At 43.2% G+C, this 19,429-nt stretch overlaps 1 protein-coding gene across 4 annotated transcripts in view; it reads right to left on the bottom strand.

The window, feature by feature from the left end:
• Piezo2 (piezo type mechanosensitive ion channel component 2) overlaps window positions 1-19,429 on the bottom strand; it is a 347,577-nt gene that overhangs the window by 23,587 nt on the left and 304,561 nt on the right. For 2 of the 4 annotated variants that reach the window (XM_057788597.1, XM_057788598.1), the window contains 7 exons: window positions 18,958-19,072; window positions 16,471-16,530; window positions 12,970-13,136; window positions 10,392-10,558; window positions 5,425-5,592; window positions 2,577-2,984; window positions 1,677-1,935 (listed from right to left, as the gene is read on the bottom strand). In XM_057788597.1, the coding sequence (XP_057644580.1) occupies window positions 1,677-1,935; window positions 2,577-2,984; window positions 5,425-5,592; window positions 10,392-10,558; window positions 12,970-13,136; window positions 16,471-16,530; window positions 18,958-19,072 (1,344 nt within the window). The remainder of the gene's footprint in view (window positions 1-1,676; window positions 1,936-2,576; window positions 2,985-5,424; window positions 5,593-10,391; window positions 10,559-12,969; window positions 13,137-16,470; window positions 16,531-18,957; window positions 19,073-19,429) is intronic. The other 2 variants (XM_057788599.1, XM_057788600.1) reach the window with 1 other exon arrangement.

Raw genomic sequence — 19,429 nt, 5'->3', positions numbered from 1 at the left:
AGGGAGCTGGTGAGGTTTTATTTATTTTGGTGTTGAGAGGACTGAAGCCTGGCCTACTGTTGGTGTGTAGGTAGATATCATTTTCCTTTTCCTTTTTCTTTTCTTCTTCTTGTTTGTAGAGGCAGAATTTAAGCCCCTAAACTCCAAAGAGACCCTGAACTTATTTTTCAGGTGCCCCTCAGAGTGCTGTGATTACAGGCGCCGGCCACCACACCTGGTGTTTATGGTGCTGAGGACAGAAGCAGAGCTTGTGTGTGCTAGGCAAGCTCCCCTCAGCTCCACACCGGGAGGGTCCAATGCATACAGTGTTCGCTTCCCCCACCGTATCCCCTTCCACAGCCATCTCTGAACCACGGAAACAAGGAGGATTTGCTCCCTACTTGTTTCATCATGTGTAGCCTAGCTCTTGGGTTTCTGAACACAGTTCAAACTATACGGGGAAGGAATGTCAACCGGATTTCTCTCTTAATTTACTCTGAGAGAGAAAATTAAAAAACTCAACTTCAGCAATAACACACACACACACACACACACACACTCTTTTTAAAATAGCCAATAGAAAGTCTTTATTCCACTGGCGGTTCTGCTAAACTACTGGCTTGCACAAATACTCCTCTTGCAGCTGCAGACTGAGATAAAATTAAGAATATTATTTAGCATGTATTTAAGAACAAGGCGCTAGGAAACTCTCCCACACAGTGGGGCTGGGTGCTGCGGTATGGCACCCTCTCCCTTAGGAGAGTCATCTATGTCCTGGAGGGATATGATGGAAATGACACTCAGGAATGATCATTTTGGCAAGACTGTGAGGGACAGGCCAAGTAGAAAAATAGACATGCACTTATCCGTGTATCTCTCTCTCTCTCTCTCTCTCTCTCTCTCTCTCTCTCTTTTAAATCAAGGATATGACATACATACTATCAATATTTAATCCACCTAGTTTTGAGATCATTTGCTTACAATGATTATTTATAAACCCACTGTAGTTCTAGATCGAAACGGTGCATCTTTCACGAGCACTGTATTACAAGCATGAATCACAATGCTCTTCAGAGTGAACTTTCCCTTCTGAGTCAGGGAGTCCCTTTGTCTTCCACTGAAGAAGCCTGGGAATACCCGCTGTGAGCCTCACCTCCCCGCCAGGGGGCACAGTTAGTAGGAGACTTGGCAGTCTTCTGTATTTCACGGGAAAGGGGGCAAACAAGGCCCTAGGTCTGCTCAAACAGGGCTCCTCGTCCCCAATGTGTCCTCCTGCCATTTAGATTTTCAAGGCTTTGTGCTGGGATGCAGGGAAAGTGACTCCAGGTTTAAAGATGGAAAACATGCAGTGCTCTATCAGACCGCACTCAAGGTACTTTGCTGTGAGTTTAATTCTGAATCTATGTTTTGGCTACTCACTGATTCAGGACACTCCACTCGATTTGACAAAAGACGGCTACAGCGGCAGTAGTGACATTGGTTAATATCACAGGTCTCCAGCAATTTTGCAACCTTTGGTCAATTACTGAATCCCACTTCAGCTGTCTCCTTGTGTGTTTTAATCGGGAACAACCCCGGGACCTACCCTGTGTAAGGTGTGAGACCTGAACAGGTGTATGAAATTGCCAGTACCAGGTCACTACTGCTGATAACGATGGATCACTAGTCTAAGTAGGCCATACAACAGACTGGCCTACCTCAGTATAGACGATGGCCATCATCCAGAAACGCCGGCTGGGCCTGGGGACAGACAGCATGGCCCAGAGGAAGATCAGGATGGGCAGCAGGAGGGTGATGATGGAGGCAGAGATCATGTGGTTGAGGATGATCACAAAATAGCACACCATTTCTGAGCGGGCTACCAGAGTGTTGTACATGGCGTAGAAAAGCAGCAAGAACCGGGGCTGGTCCACGTAGAATTTCTCGGATTCTTCAAGCTCATCATCATGGAACATCCTGTTAAAATAAGTACAATTGGATTCCTGTCTGCACCTTTTCCAAATCAATGACTTTGCATTTATGATGATCTCTTGTGTTGAGTGTCTACACATGCCTCCTCTGTGTATGCTTATCTATCTGAGAATAAGAAAACAGCCTCATACAGGCTGATCATTCTTGTCTAAAGCACTTGGGAAGTGTCTGAGACACTGAGGGCCTTCCTATCTTGGACTACTAAATTACATAATGAAAAATTCTTGGATATTGAAATCAAGTTTCGACATGCAGTTAATATATGCCTTATATATACCATATTTGTGTGGTCTGACGATCATTTTACAGAATATTTTCCAATGGTTTTATGTATGCACAAAGATTAATGGCACAAATTCATCTATCTCCTGTACTATGTGGATGCTTTTTGAGCTCTTTTGGATTTCAGAGCATCTTGGGTTTTCAAATTAGGGATTCTCAACCTGTCTGAGCCCTTATAGAAAGAGGTACGAACACAAATGTCACTGGAAACTTCTGGCTGAGTCAGTCACTCAGTCATGGTATTGTCCCAGGATTGTATGTTTGCCTTCTATGTCTAGGGCTTCGTGCATACGTGACTTAAGTACGCATGTGTGTGATGGTCCCTTTATGGTTCCTTCTCTTACTTGTTCATCAGCAGCTCGCTGGCTGTCAGCTCGTGAGTCAGGGGCGGTAAGATACTCGACTCCAGCTTGTCTGTACGGCTGTCATCAGGGCTGACAACCATGTGGTTCTTGGCCCCGGAGTCATCTTGGGAGGCAAAGGACAGATGCTCAAAGCTGACAGCCTTGCTGTAGGAGGGCGGGGCCTCCACATCCCCATCGTCTGTGGAGAACTGAGGCAACTCCTCGTCCGGCGTGAGGCTGACCTCCTCTACCCCTGCCTCATACTCTGCCACATACTCCTTGTCCTCCGCGTCCCGGAGCTCAGACTCCAGACCCTCTACCACCTCTTCCTCAGCTTCAGCCTCCACCTCCTCAATGGTTTCTGTCGTCCCTTGGCGTGAATACAGCATGGTGCACTGTGTGGGCTCGCTGTTAGGAGAGAAGATGGGCAAGAGGGTTCGTCTTAGCATTTATACCAGCGTGGAACCTGTCCCACTCCTTATGACATTGCCTCAGAGCTCCCAAGTAAAAACCTCAAGCATGTGAGAAAGGGAAACGCCACCCTTCTGTGAATCCCATCTGCTTGGTTCCTTCCAGAAATCACTCCCGCTCTGTGGAAACTGCAAGCAGTAGCCTTCCAGATGCGAGAGTGGACAGTGAGCATTGCACCCTTTCCAAACCGCAGCAAGTGCCACGCCTTGCAAGGAGCAACCCAGTCTATGCATAGAAGTGTTCAACACAGGATCAGTATCCACAGCCATGAGCTCCAGGTTCATTTCCCAATCAGCACACGTTTAGCAGAGCGTACCTACCACCATCACTCCTTAAAATAGAGAGCATATGGGAAGGAGAAGCCATGCTTGATTGTTTCCTAGGTGCTTGACCAAGACATAGCCCATTTTCAGTCCTGCACAAGGGACCTCCCCAGGCCCACTGAGGATGACAGAATCCATCAGATACAGTCGGCTGAACTCAACAAGCACATGCTTTATAAATCCCCCTTCTTTAATGCTGATCTCTTCCTGCTTTTCTCATCATTGGCCTCTTTCTTCTCGGGATAAGCATGTTTCCCATCGAATCCTTACCTTCTCCCCTGTTCTCAGACATTTCTTGTGAGTTCCTGGTCTTGCATGTGGGGCCACCTTTTACTGTCTCTTCCTTCTCAGCTGCTTGCTCTGTCTCAGAGCTTTTTTCTACTTTTTCATGCCAACAACTTTCTCTCCCTCTCTTTCTCTCTCTTCCTTCCTTCCTTCCTTCCTTCCATCCTTCCTTCCATTCTTTATTTTTTAAAATGCATTCTTCCTGTGGTTTCCTCACATCCGTTCCCCTGTTTTTTCTGTTAGTTCCCATGCTGGCTTCCCTGTGCCTTTTCTCTAGTGTTCATTTCTAGGTTTTCCCTCGCCTTCCCTGGCAAACCCATGCAAGAAAGGTTAGAACAGAAAACGAAGCAGCCATATTGAATTCATCGCATGCTGAAACCCCAGAGCATGCCTTTTCTTAACTATTCGGTCCCTGAAGAGGAGACAGATGTTTGGGATCTGCTGGATGCAGGAGGATAGTGTATCAGTGAAATACACACTGCTGTCTCACTGGCATATGTGAGCAAGTAGGTTCTGCAAACACAAATTCTCAAATGCAGGATACCAGTGTAGACATGCCAACGAGCAATGAATGGATCGTTGGCACACCTTCTGTGGCACCTTGTAACTGAAGATGCTGGATGACCATGCAGTCACTAAACATGCTTGGGACTTTGGTTCTGAGTTCGTCACCCCCGCCACCCCGCAGAAGGCTCTGAGATTGATAGCCCTCACCAAAGCTGCTAAGGCTTATCTCAGTAACACAGAGCCTCCTAGGAAGCCACTGGATTGAGCAACACCCAAGGGAATGTTCAGGTCATGGGAGTCAGATAATCATTAGATCTAACTTCTGGCATGGTCATAAGTGATGTCAAGCATCGTCTCCAAGGTTTAGGGTCGGTCACCTCAGGGCCTCAGAGATGAGTGTACTTTCAGGGATCTTCAGAGTAGAAGGATGCAACAAGCTCGTGCCTGAGAGAGGATGGCTCAGAAAACAACATGTTGCCTGAGTCAGGCCCCCGTGGACAGCACCACAGGATCAACATGTTCAACAGCCAGCAAAAGAAAAACACTGCCTCTGCTGACCACCAGGGGGCAGAATGGAGTTGCCTTTGGCTTGGGTTATTTTCATGCCAGGATAAACACAGTATAGTTAGGGTCCCTGGTAACAACACTAAGATTTGTTGGGGGTGGGGGAAGGGTTTTGCAGTTCTATTCAGATAATTTCTAGCTGAATGTTGCTTTCTGGTAGGATTTAAAAAGAAAACTTAAGCCCAGAATAATCCTTTCCAAACAAGGTAGATGGTAGTCAATAAAGATGTATGTTTCTACATAACATTCTTTTCAAAAGTCAATGGTAAAATACATTCAATTTTCCTGTTAGATATACATGCCAAATATAGACAGATTTATTTTACATTAGCTGAGAATGGCTATATTTGGCAGATTTTCCTAATATATACTGATATGCATATATTATATATATCAAATACATATCTTTAAAAAGGAAAAATGAAAACTATTTGAGAAATGGAGGACAACATTTCCAATCAGGGTTTTTAATCAATCCCTAACAGACAAAATGAAGGGGCATAGTTTAGTTCATAGAGCGTTGTCTTGGAAACAATTATGTCACAGAAAGTGCTATGGTTATGCATTTAGTCATGCAAATTCTTAAAAATCAAAGGAAAAGAAAAGAAAAAGGCATTCATCTCATGAACTCATATGTGCAATGGCATTCACGGGGAGGGGGCGTAGGTTACGGAACGAAGCATGCACAAGTTAAGCACCTTGATCCTACACTGCCACTGTCAGCTGATGAGGAGGACATGTCCATGCTGAACATTTTACGGAGCCTAGGCCGAGCGCGCTCGCTTGTTTTAGGAACAGGGTCTTGTCCATCTAAATCATCAAGGGTGGACTGCCTTGAGATCAGCAGGGTTGCTTCAGTGTAGCAGCTAACAGCGCAAACAGTTACAGAAACACAGAGTTAAAACCCAGTGGGGCACCAAGTCACACAGGGGCAGCTGACCCCCACACCGCCAGGGGCAACCACACTAAACAGGACGGCCGTGGCGGGGGCGGGGGAGAGAGCGGGGAGGGGGCGGGGGCGGAGTCTCCAAGACAGGGAAGGACCTGTTCGGCAGGATAAATAAACAGAAGAAACTGGAGTTGAAACAAAAATTTACTGGCTAGGAATAAACTCCCAAATGGCACTTTCTGGGCGAGACACGAAGCAGAATGAGGACACAGCCTAGGCGTTATCTTACAACGTTCACGTCCTTGTAGCTTTGCAATGGTCCTTTTGTGACTGAATTAAAAATGCATTCTTTGGAATTGTGAGCCCAAGTCCGTGGAAAGTCTCAACTCAATTGCAAATGCAGGAATACCTGCATGTACACTTTGTAGGAAAGATTTTAGTTTTATAATACAACTTTCAAATTAAGAGCCAGAGACTCAGGAATGCCGCCACATACTGAATCTTCCCTCTCATTTGCTAAGTCACGTGGACTAAGCCAAACCAGATTCCTTGCATGTAGAAGAGTCGCTGATCTCATAATGTGACTAGAAATATCAACCAAGGTAAAATATTAAAATAGCACCCAAAACAACAAAGGAATTCTAGTAATGCTGGACATATTTTGTCGGTTAATGTTTCGTTTTTGACTCATTTTTATTAAAGATCATGCTTCAAGTTTGGGTGGGCGTCCCAAGGGAGAGAACCCATTGACTAAATTCTTCATATCCTGGTACTCCAAGAAACGGCCATGGTGGAACAGAACTGAAATGCCTCCTCAGAAGGGGCGCAGCAGCTTCTCAGGTGGCAAATTTCAAACCACAGCCACCCCTTTATTGGAACGATCCTCAGGAAGCAGTTAACACCATTTGCAGCAGCAAAAGCAATGATAAGTCACACACCCAATCTTGCGAGGAACTCTTAGAAATTAGCTCACCATCTAACCCTGGATTTAAAGGATTTATAGCAAAGGAAATCTGTTTTTGTTTGCTAAGTTCTTATTCTGATTCCATCTCATATTGTCTTATGTGAAAAAAAAATGTGATGTGGACGTTGGGACACAAGATGTAAAGGGAACAGACCACACCATGGTTATGTTTCCTGGAGGAGGGCAGCAAGATCTGTCTGCCCAAAAGGCGCAGGTGTCTGAGGACTCTCCTGGGTGACACACTACCTTTCCTTAGTGCAGGGGTTCCCAGAAACTTTAAATGGGTGTGAATTTCTGTTCACACACTGGGAGTGTTGCTCAGCCACCGTGAAGGGCTAATTTGTGCGTTCATGGACTTCTCACAAAGTAAACCTAGCATCTCTTTTTATTTCATATTAAAAATGAAAATCAAAATACATTATAGACTATTAGTGATTCTGATTTCTCATTCAGTACCGATTGACAGTTTTATAATTTTGCAAATATTTTAACATTGTTTTCTTAAAATGTGGTCTATAAGTGTGATGTCTGATGACTCCCAATTTTTCATTCTGGTCTTGGTTTTCTATTTGGGTCATATTTAAAGGCAGGTGCTTGGTTAAAAAATAGTACAAGTCACATTAAGAGGCAGCATATCTTGATGAAAGAAAAATGAAAAGGTATAATAAGTTATATATTGTACGTGCATGTAATTATGTTCTTCGATGTGTGGGTGGGAATAATTACAACTGGATATGAGTGACTTTGGCACAAGTAATTCAGATTTTTCTGAAACTCTTTTTGGTATCAAAAGCAATAAAATATAGTTTGTATTCAATGCAGATTCGTCGAGCTGTGTGGTCTGGAGCTGAGGAACACTTGTAAGTGTTATGAAAGTAGCTGCATGAAGGATGGATGGACGGTACGCCATCTGGAAACGTCTCTAGAGAATCCCAGGGTTCTTCTCACCTCAGTGTTCTCCTTATTCTATTGTTCTCATGATCTTTTTTTTTTTTTTTAAATGGTTGTTTGGTTATCATTTGGTTCTAAATCTGGTGTATTTGGAAACGAAGATTCTTTTATACTCACCTTCATGCTCCCCTGCACAAGAAGCAGCATTAGCAACATTGAGCATGTCCAGGGCATCCAGACATGTCTACCTCTCCACCCTGCCTCTGCCAGACTGCACACATCTGCACACATCTGCATACTGGTGCACATCTGCCCTGCAGTCTTCATGTAGCATCATCATCACTGTCACTATTATGGTGGTCAGGACTGAATCTAGTGTCCCACACAACACCGACCTATGTTGCATCAGTAAACCATGTCTTCAGTCTGCTCTTCCCTGACGAAGGGAGGAGTTACTGTGAGCTGGACTGAAATAGGGAAGCACTTAAGAAGAATGGGGATAAAATGGATTTTAATTCATGGCATAGAAATTAACTAGAATGATTGTATTTAAATGCTTTGATTTCTAGACATAGAGAGACTTGCTGGAATATGTCTACGAAGAGGATTTACAGCTTCTCCCCAGGACAGAACTTAATGGTTTCCAAATTGTCTAAGTGAACTGTAAAATAAACAGTGAACTTGTGCTTCACCAAAACCCGTGACAGAAGAGGAGCAAAGCTTCCCTTCCATGAAGACTGTGGGACGGTCTCACAGGACACGTGGGTGCTAGGAACGGGTTGAAAGCTGTCGCTGACATTTCTTCTCTGTAGCTGCTGCTAAGACTAATAATTTCAGAAATTAATGTTTGAGAAAAGTGCATAAGTGTGGGCAGAAAGAGATGGAAAATGAATTTTACCACTATGACACTTTGTCTCCTAACACTTATTGTATTCTGGAATTAAAAGGCATCTGAAGCCCCATCTCAATTAGGGAATAAATGGTTGGCCTTGAAGCCCTAAGAGGAGTCTGACCCAAATAGTTCCTCCTTTCATGAAGATCACATTAGCTAAATGTTTGTGATTTTACAGCTTAAAATAACTGAAGTATTCCCAAGCTAAGGAAAATATAATCTTTTTATTATTCCTGAAAAGACCTTAAAGGAGCATCTGTTTGGAAAGAGATGAAGGACTACATCCATGAACAGCTTTATCTACACTAAATCAATATAGGTAAATGCATGCATATATATATATATATATATAGTTAAATTAAGCAATCTATTTTAAAACTTGAGTTTTTACATATTTGCATATGCATATATAATGTGTGTGTATGTCTGTGTGTGTGTGAGTGTGTGTGTAAATAAAAACAAACTCTTTTTCCATACTAGTAGATTTGGATCTGTGTCAAAGGCAAATAGGGTGACTTTGCTGTATTTGAGTTTTCTTCAATTGACCAGCTCAAAGACAATAATTCAGCAACAGATAAGAAGCTATATTCAAAGTAAGAAATTCTCTAATCACTTCTCTTCAATGAGTACAATTCTGAATTTCAGGACTTTTGTTTGTTTGTTTGTTTGTTTGTTTCAATCTCCAGTGATTAAGCCCTGGGCCTTAGATGGTCTTGATATGTAAGTGGCCAACTGAGCTACATCCTCGGTCCCTCTGATAGTTAATTTCTAATTTTGAGTTTGTTTTAGGTAAAGTGATACCCTTTCTACTCTCTTTTACCCAGAATGACATGTAGTCAGTATCTATGAAGGAAAAGTATGGTTGGCAGCCACTGTGCCCGTGGGTGTGTGGAGTATGAGTCTGGGACCACCTGGGAGGTCTACTATGCTTCCTCAGCAGGCAGAAGAGGCAATAACTGTGTTACAGAGCCTTTGCAGACGACACTACTCAGGGATGCCTTTTATGTCTGTTTGTTCTAGAATTGAGCTCAGGTCTTGGCCTAGAACAGGGGACTACTTTAGCTGTTAGATGATAAAATACACAGCTATCTTCAGAGATACAGTCCTTTGCCTATAAGACAGTTGCATGGCGCAGTTCACGCAGTCAGATGGTCCCCCTGGGTATTGTCGGTTTTCCTCCTAAGGCAGTGACTTGGATTAGCCAGCCCTATACAACAGACAGCATTGATCTAGAACACTCTGATGCAGAGGCTCCTGAAGCTTTTCTGGATGGACAGTACACTTGCTGGGGAAGAAGGGAGAGACATCAAGAGGTCCAAAACCTGGGTTCTGAATAGAGCATGGTGATTTTGGATCCTGGGTCTGTCTGCTCTTACAGGCTTAGGCCACACTTTTAAGCCACACTGTAATTGAATTTTTTTCTTGGCAAAGCTTGGGTAATAATGGCACACAGCATTTTATGCAATTCTAAGGGATGAATCAAGGCTGGCTACAGTATGTGCCCAGTGTACCACCATCCTTAGCATCGATTCACCTGCTGTCCTCCTGCAAACAGTACATGGAATACCTGAAACTTAGAGAAGAGGGGGGGTTGTTTCTTGCAGAATTGTTTCTGAAATTTCCATTCTAAAGTTGAAAGTAACAATTCTGAAAGGAAAAGGTCAGTGATATCAACAGAAGGTAGAAAATGCTAGAACAAAAGACAGCTTGTGGAAGGAAGTAATGGCCGTAACCCTGACACAAATAGTAAGGAGTAAAACCCAAATGCGATGAACCATTCTTATTTGCCTGGATCTTATAAACTCCTAGACTGAGCCAGTGAGGTAGATGCGTGCTTCAAACTGTTCACTGCTGGTATCTGCTTTTACCCAGTCAGCCTAGAGCAGCATACAACATTGCTGTATGGATCCGCAGGGCCTAGGATACCACCCATGTGTTTGCTTAGCTTTCACTTCACGCAATCACTTCTCACGTTTGCTGGCATCTACTTCATTCCCAAAAACAACAGATTGTTAAGAAAGTGAAATACCTGGAGATACTGTCATGGGAATCTAAGCTATCCATCCTGTGAGCTGCCTGGGCCCTGGAACCAGCTCCAGGGTGCTCGTCAATTGTGTCCAGTCCTGACTCTCTGGAAAGGTTCATGATGTGGTTTTGGTAGTACATGTGGATACTTTCCCGCGTTGGAACGTTGCCCTGTGGAAAAGGGGACATCACAGTTGTTCTTACGAAAGCACTTTGTTTGGACAATGCCAACAGTTTTCAATACTGACGACTCTTAGCCCACGTGCACACCTACAGTAAGGACTGATGAGATACAGATAATTTAGGGATTAATGTCAGGTCTTTTATGGTCATTAGTGTTAGTCGGTATTGCTACATGCAATGGCTGATCTTCCCAGTCAACCTGACTGGATTCAGAATCACTTGACACACATCTCAGCATGTCTCCAAGGGTGTGTATAGAAAAGTTTAACTGAGGAAGGTAAGCCACTTGTCAAGGCTGGCAACACCATTCCATGCGCTGGGATCCTGGACTGAAGAAAAAGTGGAAACAGGAATCCAGATATGCGGGATAGTTGTGTGTGTGTGTGTGTGTGTGTTTCAATTTGACACAAGATATAGTCATTGGCGAGGAGGGAACCACAATTAAGAAAATGCCTCTGTATAAGACACTACACAAACATTGCCTTAATTCCTAATTGATAGGGAAGATCCTAGCTCACTGTGGGTAGTACTATCCCTGGGCTGATCAAAGCAGGCAGAACAGGACAAAGGTTGAGTATGTCAGTCAGCAGAGCAGCACCCGTCCACGGCCTCTGCATCAGCTCCTGCCTCCAGGTTCCTGCCCTGCTTGGGTTCCTGCCCTGACTTCCTTGGATGATGAGCAGTGCTGTGGAAGCAGAAGCCAGATAAGCCCTTTCCCCTCCATGTTGCATTGGTCCGGTGTTCATCACAGCAACAGTGTCCTCTTCCCCACAAGACCAGCTGAGTAGCCACATTTCTCTCTCCCTTTTTCCTGCCTGCAGATACAATGTGGCCTTCCCTTACTCTCCCATTGCCAAGCCTTCCGGACCATCACCACCATATACTGTGTCCCTTCAAGTTGTAAGACAACTCTCCTTGCATCCCTAAATTGCTTTGGCCAGAGAGTTTACAGTAACAAAACGTAAGGTAGGTAATATGCTAGTATAATTCTTACTATCTCAAAATAGTCACCTTTCCAGAAATTGGCTCAAGCTTAGTAGAGAAAATTATCAAATCTGTTTTCAATTAGATTAATTTAAGTTCAGTAATTTATTTTCATTATTAATTTTTATTTTATTTTGGTATATTTTTAAAAATGTTCCCAACCCCGTTAAGGTATAATTGACAAAATTATATGTATAAAAATACTTACCTTTAAGTACAATCTATAAATCATATGTAACTTGTGTATTTTGTTAGCTCTCATTATATTCTAGATTTTTTTCTGGAGGTTTCAGATATAAATTCCCAGATAAAAGTTATAATCCTTTATGGGGCACAGCAAACCTATTAACTCTGATAGAAGAGAGAAAATAAATAAACTGGGGGTTTTCTAAGGACTCCTGGTAAGTGTATGCTTGTGTGTGAGTGTGTGTGTGTGTGCATATGTGTGTGAATACATATGCATGTGTACATGTGTGTGTGTGTGTGTGTGTGTGTGTGTGTTGTTTATGAGCATGGGATAGACCTCAATGCACACAGAACAAAATGATTATGTAACAGCTGGCCAGAAAGATGGGATTTTATTTTAGAGCTTTAGATAAGGTTGTCTAGTTAGGTTTCTATTGCTGTGACTAACACCGTGTCCAAAAGCAACTGGGTGGAAAGAATTTATTTAATCTTACAGTTTATAATCCATCACTAAGGGAAGCCAAGCGGGGGCTCAAGACTGGAACCTGGAAGCAAGAATTGAAGCAGAGACCGTGGAGGAGCGCTCCTTACTGGCTTACTTACCATGGTTTCTCGGGTCTTCTTTCTTATACCACCTAGAATCATCTACGCTGAAGTGGTGTCACCCTCGGTGTGCTGTGCTGTGGCCCTCCCACATCAATCGTTAATCAAGAAATTGCCACAATGACTTGCCTACTGGAATTCTGATGGAGGCATTTTCTCACTTGAGGTTCCTCTTCTCAAATGGCTCTAGCTTATGCCAAGTTGGGGGTGGGGGAACAAAATACAACAAACAGCAAGAACAACAAAACAACTAACCAGGACACAGGCTGACTATCTGGAATCCAAATGCTCCCATGTCTGAACTCCCATGAGTGCTGACATGATGCCAACGGGTGGGAAATTCTACACAAGCACTCCTGAACAGTTGCCGTTAAAACCCAAGCGCACTTGAAATGGTCTAGGAAGTTACTGTCAGGCCATGAATATGATGAAATCGAAGAAAAACTTCATGCTCATGTTTGTGTTCCCTCCCCAAGGTGTTTCATTATGTAAGTGAAAATATTTCCACATCCAAAACCAAAATTGGAAACTTGAAACTTCTCTTGCCTCATGCGTTTTGGGCTGGGATGTACGGCCCACGGGGACTTGGCAGCTCTTTGAAAGTAGCAAGCAGTAAAAGGAATTACCTTCTTGATCTCTCGGGTCAGCATGCACCTTTCAATCCTCAGAACTGTGGATATATCGATGTGTTCCCTTGAGATGGAGTTGAGCCAAGTGGTGAAACTATCCACTGTGGCCAGGAATAGGACCCAGGTGAACTTCAGAATATTAAATATCCTCTTGATGATATTATCTAGGCAGAAGAAGCACAACACAGGTTAAAGGGTCTGGAACACTACCACACTACCAAGGGCTGTGTTGTGACACTGTGGGGTAGACCACGCCCAGCCCTGGATTTTACGGGATGCCTCTCATGTGTACTGGACTCCTTATACTTAGAGAATGAGGGGGACCGAGGCTCGAGCACCGGTGTAGTCTCTATACATGCAATGGCAGAACTAAGCCAGACTCAGGCAGGATCTTTCAGGTCGGCCATAACAGACCCTCAAGGTCCCCAGGGGCTAACAAGACTTCTCAAAATATCACGTTCCATGCATGGTCAAGTCCCTTACACATGTGCATCTCTAACTATACTCTATGTATAGAATCTCCACACACCATCCCTCATAGTTTGAGCCATCTCTTTATCACTTCTACTAGGTACCCAATACAATAGTGGTTGCTACACTGCATTATTTAGGGAAAGACAGAGACAAGGCCTATATACACTCAGTACAGATGAATTTCCCTTCAAAACATTTTGGTAAACACTTGGATGAATCTGAGGCTGTGAAACCTACACATCTAGAAGCCTTACTGTAAGAAGTTTACTAAGCGTAGAGATTGCAATTCAAAGATTTCACCGAGTATTAACTCAAGAATGGAGATTGCCTGTGCCTGCCTCGTGGGGCCCTTTAAAGCTTTTCTACAAGTGTCTGAGGGATTGTTGGTGAAACCTGTTTATTGTCTGTGCACTTGTACTTCAGCCAAACTATATTATCTTTTGTGAAGCTTGCTCCATGGGCTGTGTGTGCTCATGTGCTACTAATCCATCTTCCTAAGACAATCAGATGGGATTGTATGTCAACAACAGAAGTCTGAATGTAGGCTCCATCATCTGTGGTCAGCAGAAGCCCTGGGATGGCTAATGTGAGTTTTGTCCCTGATTGCAGCTGTGACTGGAGACCCGGGCGCGGGGGGGGGGGGCTGTCACACAGAAGCTCAGCTCAGAGGAGTCCAGTGGTGTTTGAAATGGTGACAGCATGCACACACACCTCCCAACACTCCGGAGAGGCTGCAGTTTAAGGCCTTTGAATACTCAGATGGATTGGAGGAGGTTTTACAACTGGTGAGCTCACCCTCTGGGACATCACTCAGCTTTTAAAAAGAAGGAAAATTCGTAACAACATGGATGACCACAGAGGACATCGTGTTACACTGAATAAGCCAGGTGCGAAAAAACACACTCCAGATGATATTGCTGACACTTGGAATCCAAACTCGTGATACTCACAGAAACAAAGAGCAGAGCCATGGTACATGGCCAAGGAAGGGAAAGACTGAGAAGTGGGTCGCGGCAAGCTTGCAGTTACATGGGAGGGTTATATCTAGAGATCCTCAGAGACAGGCGGTAATTAGCAATTCTGTACTATGCTGGGATTTGCCAACAAGTAGACCTAAGGTGCTCTAACTGTGGTGGGGAGGTGGACAGACAGGTTTATCTGCTGCCTACAGCAGTTACTTTGCTACGCACAGGTACAACGAAACCACATATTACATGCATCTTACTAAACGCAGTGAGGAAGAACCTAAACAGAAGGGCTAGATCATCCTGTCTGTCTGTCTTAATCATGTATGTAAGCTGATGGTCACCCAATCACGTGCCAGCCCACAGGCCTCTGTCTACCGTGCTCAGAGTGAGTACCGAATGGCCCGCCTTTGCTCCCCACTAATCTCCTCTCTGATTTGAAGGCCACTGTGTGAACCGGAGCTTAGCTTTATGATGAGGACTAGAACGGCTCTAAGTGGCCTAGGAAGAATGGTAAGCTCACGTCTAGTAATGTTTTGCTCTTTTCAAAGGGTCAGACAAGGAATAGAGCCTCCAAGTGAAGGCCATACCTGGTGGGGCGTGAGGGGAGGGGGTGGCAGAGAGCAACAGGTAAGGACCAGGTGGGGCCAGAATCTCGATCTCTGATGTTCCCATGGAACCATTTCCTGCCTATGCAGCTACCTCCTCCTCCTCCTCCTTCTCCTCCTCCTCCTCCTCCTCCTCCTCCTCTTCCTCCTCAGGACTTTTCGGGCTGTGGTATCTCTTTGTCTTCCACAGGTTTTAGGAGGTGAGAAAGAACAGAGGGTCCCCCTTTGCTGGGCAAAGTAGCAAAGGCAGAGATGAACGGCCTCATGAAGTGGGATGAAGGGAGGCTTCACTGTTGCCACAGCAGAGCGATTTCAAGAGAGAGACTCAACAAGGCCCCCATTTTCCTTTGCATCTCTGGTCTCTTATTTAGTTTAATTATTATTTTGTGTGTGCATATGTGTTTGTACCCATGGGTGGAGCCAGAAGAGGACACCCAATGGTCTCTGGTATCACTTCCTGTCATTTCGCTGAGGCAAGTTCTCTCCTTGAACCTAGGGCTCATGTTTTCTTGGCTAGATTGGAAGTCAGCAAGCCCTAGCCATCCTCCCCCAGCCCACCCCTCACCTTGGAAGTGGAGTTACAGGCTGTGCAGGATTTCTGACTTGTTGTGTGGGTCCTGGCATCTGCACTCCAGCCCTTATGATAAACATGTGAGTTCCTAACCTTTAAACCATCGCTCCAGCTTCCCTTATTTCCCATTAGGGAACTCTAGAGACCAAGGTGGGTAATGCCCATACTTATTTGGAGAAGACCTCAAGCTGCTTTTACAGACATAAGAGGGAGGTTTTGGCCCTGCAGGCTAAAGAACATAGAAGAAGAGCCACTTAGAAGAATATGCTCCAGCAGGCCTTAACGCTTTTAACAATTTATCCTTATTTTTTCTCCCATTCAAAACTTCTTCCCTAGAAGTAGTCATTATTAGTTGTTGAAAATTTGGTCACATAACTTCTTATCTCTACATTTGCTCTAAGATAATCTACGATATATTTAAAAATAGCTAACAGAGAGGATTCTGAGTGTTCTTAGCACAAAGAAATGACAAATATTTGAGATAACGTAAGCATTCGTTAACCTGATGTCATGATTCCATAATTATAAATGTTTACCAGAATCTGCATGTAAATTTTAAAGAGTTCTATTAAAAAGGAAGAAGAAAATTTAAATATTTTTGTTCAATGCTTTTATCCTGGCGGCTTCTACGCAGCACCAGCATTTATCGTCCTCATCAGCAGGCGTAGGTACCAGGGACTTTGCAGCCCACGAGGCTGGATGGGCTCTCAGGAGTCTTTCTCCATCTCAGAGAGACAAGGTGTCAAGGGACAGGACTATGATCATGCAGTCTCCGTCTGGAGTCACGGCTGGATTCGCCGCTTTGCAACAGCTCCCCTTATCCCACAGGGCAGTACCATTTTCAAATGCTCACAGCTCATCTCTGACTCTGTTCTGTTACCTGGGCCATCGGATTTCTTTTTGATTGGCCCATCCTCTCGATCGTCCCATTCCACTGGACCTGCATTATATATGATAAAAGACGTGTCAATATATAGAGCCCTGTGCCGTTTTTATGACTAAAGAATATCCAAAAACTTTGGCAGAACACACACTTGAGAATAACAAAGACAACGTTGAATAAAACAATGTAGTGAGAGGAGTTGGCTTCATTAAATATTAAAGCTAACCCCATGGTATTAAATGCAAAAGCATGCAACCGAGATCCAGAGCTTGACAATAGAAGAATGAGTCAGAATACACCCCCAAATCATATCTAAGCCAAAATACGAGCCGAGGGTCAGCTCCTGCTTATTTCTAACACAAAAGGAAGACTTTTTAAATAAATAGGGCTAGCAGCATTGCTCATCTATCTAACTGTATGAAAATATATCTCTATTGTACAGGGTGATAAAAAATTCAAAATGTAAGTAAAAACCAATAGGAAATGCAGGGCAACATTTGCTTAACACTGGGGGAGGGGCAGAGACTTTCTTTAGTGAGATATTGACTTTAAAAACATGACTTTAGACGTGTTTCAATATCAGACTGATTTCACATTGTTTAGAGAGTCACGTATCACAAACTAAATATGAGCACTGAACAGGGAAACATGATTCTAACACAGCAGAGGAGGCGCTATGCCCGATACACAAGCGGTCCTAATTATTAAGCAAAGAACAAATACTCCAATAGAATGGCAGAGGACAATGATAGCTGTATTTAGACCTTAAACTTGGAGTACAAATTATGTAGACAATATAAAATAAAAATGCCCAGAATCATTAGTTATGGATTAAATTAAATTCCAATGAAAATACAGGAAATATGTTATTCCCCTCGGGGTGGGGAGGACACAATAAAAAGAGAATGTGGGACTTGGTATGAAGCTATAAGAAAGATACCTTCCTTTATCTGACATATTGGAGTATAAATTACTAAAACATTGTGGGGGGGAAAGCTATTAAAGTGTTTGAGGCATCTCCTTTAGCCTAGTCTTCCTACTCTTGAGAATCTACTCTGTGAGGGTGCATATACATCACGGATAACTCCCTGTGAATTTCTTTGTAAGGGTACCTATTACAGCGCTGCTTGTTGTGGTGAAATCAGGAAGCAATCTTTTGTCCATTAATGGGGAAATAATTGAATAAATTATGCATATCTGTACTATGGAAGCTTTTATAGCCATTAAAAAAAACCTGCAGTTTCATGAATAGTTAATTGGAGAACTGTTCATGATACATTGCTAATGAAAGTGCAAGCTGCCTTCGTGCACATTAATTCTGAAAAGTTAATAACAAACAATATGTACTTGCCAAAGGGGAGAGGGCTAATGCCCCATCTGGGTAGGATGCATTTTTCCTGGAGACTGATTTTGCGTGTGTTTGTGTGTGCGTCTGCATGCATATACGCACACACACACCACATTCTGAATCTCCTGCTATCACTTGTATTGTTATATTGAAGGTAGACTAAATTTATCTTTGTAAACAAATCAATAAAACGCAGGTATAGCCACCAGGAGATACTGAGAGAAAGAAGGTGAAAATGAACAAATTTTATAGTTAGTTGCATGAAAAATCTTGATTGTTTGACTTTCTTAATTTTCTAAGAAATTCGTGATTACATTATCTCTGTACAGAATCAAATGATAGCAGAGAAACCTAGGGTCCTTTTAGTCATATTTAATTTTTCCTCTTCTAAAAAGGAGCCACTGTTATTAATACACTTTTTAAAAAATCCTTCTCTTATATTTAAACACTATGATACATACCTATTTAAAATGTAAAATACTGGTTGAAGTACTTTGGTTTTCTTTGTTCAGTAAGTGGTTTAAATAATTGTCTGCTACTTTGTAAAATGTTGTTTTTCACTTAAATAATATGTCGGGAAACTACCGAATAGTATGTGTACAGGCTAGTTTTGTGCCAATTTGACACAAGTTAGAGTCATTTTGGAAAAGAGAATATTAATTGAGAAAATGCCCCGACCATCTTGGTCTAGGATCAAGCCGGCGGTACATTTTCTCAATTGATAATTGTTGTGGAAGGGTTCAGATCACTATGGGGCCATGCCAGCCCTTCGTAGGTGGTCCTGGGTGTTGTAAGAAAGCAGGGTGATCAAGACAGGAGGAGCGAGCTAATAAGCAACATTCTTTATGGGCTCTGCAGCTCCTGCCTCCTGCTTCCTTCCCGGACTTCATGCCCTGGCTTCCCCCAGTGATAAGGGGGAAGCTGCAGGGTTAAGTAAATCCTTTCTTCTTCAGCTGTTTGTGGTCATGGTCTTTATAGAAACCCAATTAAGAGAGTATTCCACTATGCTTTGGCAACATGATTCCTTTGAAATCTTCACCTCAGTTGGTTTGAAAATGCCCTCTTGGCATTTGGTGTCCCCTGTAACACTTCCTCCATGGGGCAGAGGCTGTGGCTGCTTCCTGCCTGGCACTCACCGTCCCCAGATCCTTTGCGTCTTCCTTTTTCCTCTTCTCTGGCCAACTTCTTTTTCTCCTTCCTCCTCTGTCGGAGTGCTGTTTTCGGATCAGTGATCCAGGCTTGATAGACAAACTGAAAGGAGAAGGTCCAATTAATTTCTGACTTTTAAAAGTAACTTAAAATGTAAATGGACATAAGCCAAGCTTCTTTGATGTAAGATTTTTTTTTCTCACAAGTATCGCTTTCCCTGCTTATGTTAAGTTGACTTCTGTTGGTCTAGATTCTTTTTTCTTGCTGGCTGGTTTGTAACTCTGTCTGTTTCTGCCTCCTAAGTGAAGGGATTAAAGGCATACAGGGATTAAAGGCATCTTCTTGCTCTTAATTTGCTACCGTAAGATATAATATATAAATAGATGTGGGGACTTTCTTCACTCGGTGTCAAAGATGATCACGACATAAACTTGGGTAAAAGCAAACCATCGTTTCTCC

The sequence above is a fragment of the Chionomys nivalis genome, chromosome 14 (genome assembly GCF_950005125.1).
Source record: "Chionomys nivalis chromosome 14, mChiNiv1.1, whole genome shotgun sequence".
In the NCBI taxonomy this organism is placed as follows: Eukaryota; Metazoa; Chordata; class Mammalia; order Rodentia; family Cricetidae; genus Chionomys; species Chionomys nivalis.
Note: the sequence above shows the minus strand (reverse complement) of the source record. Positions and strands in the feature narration are given on the sequence as shown.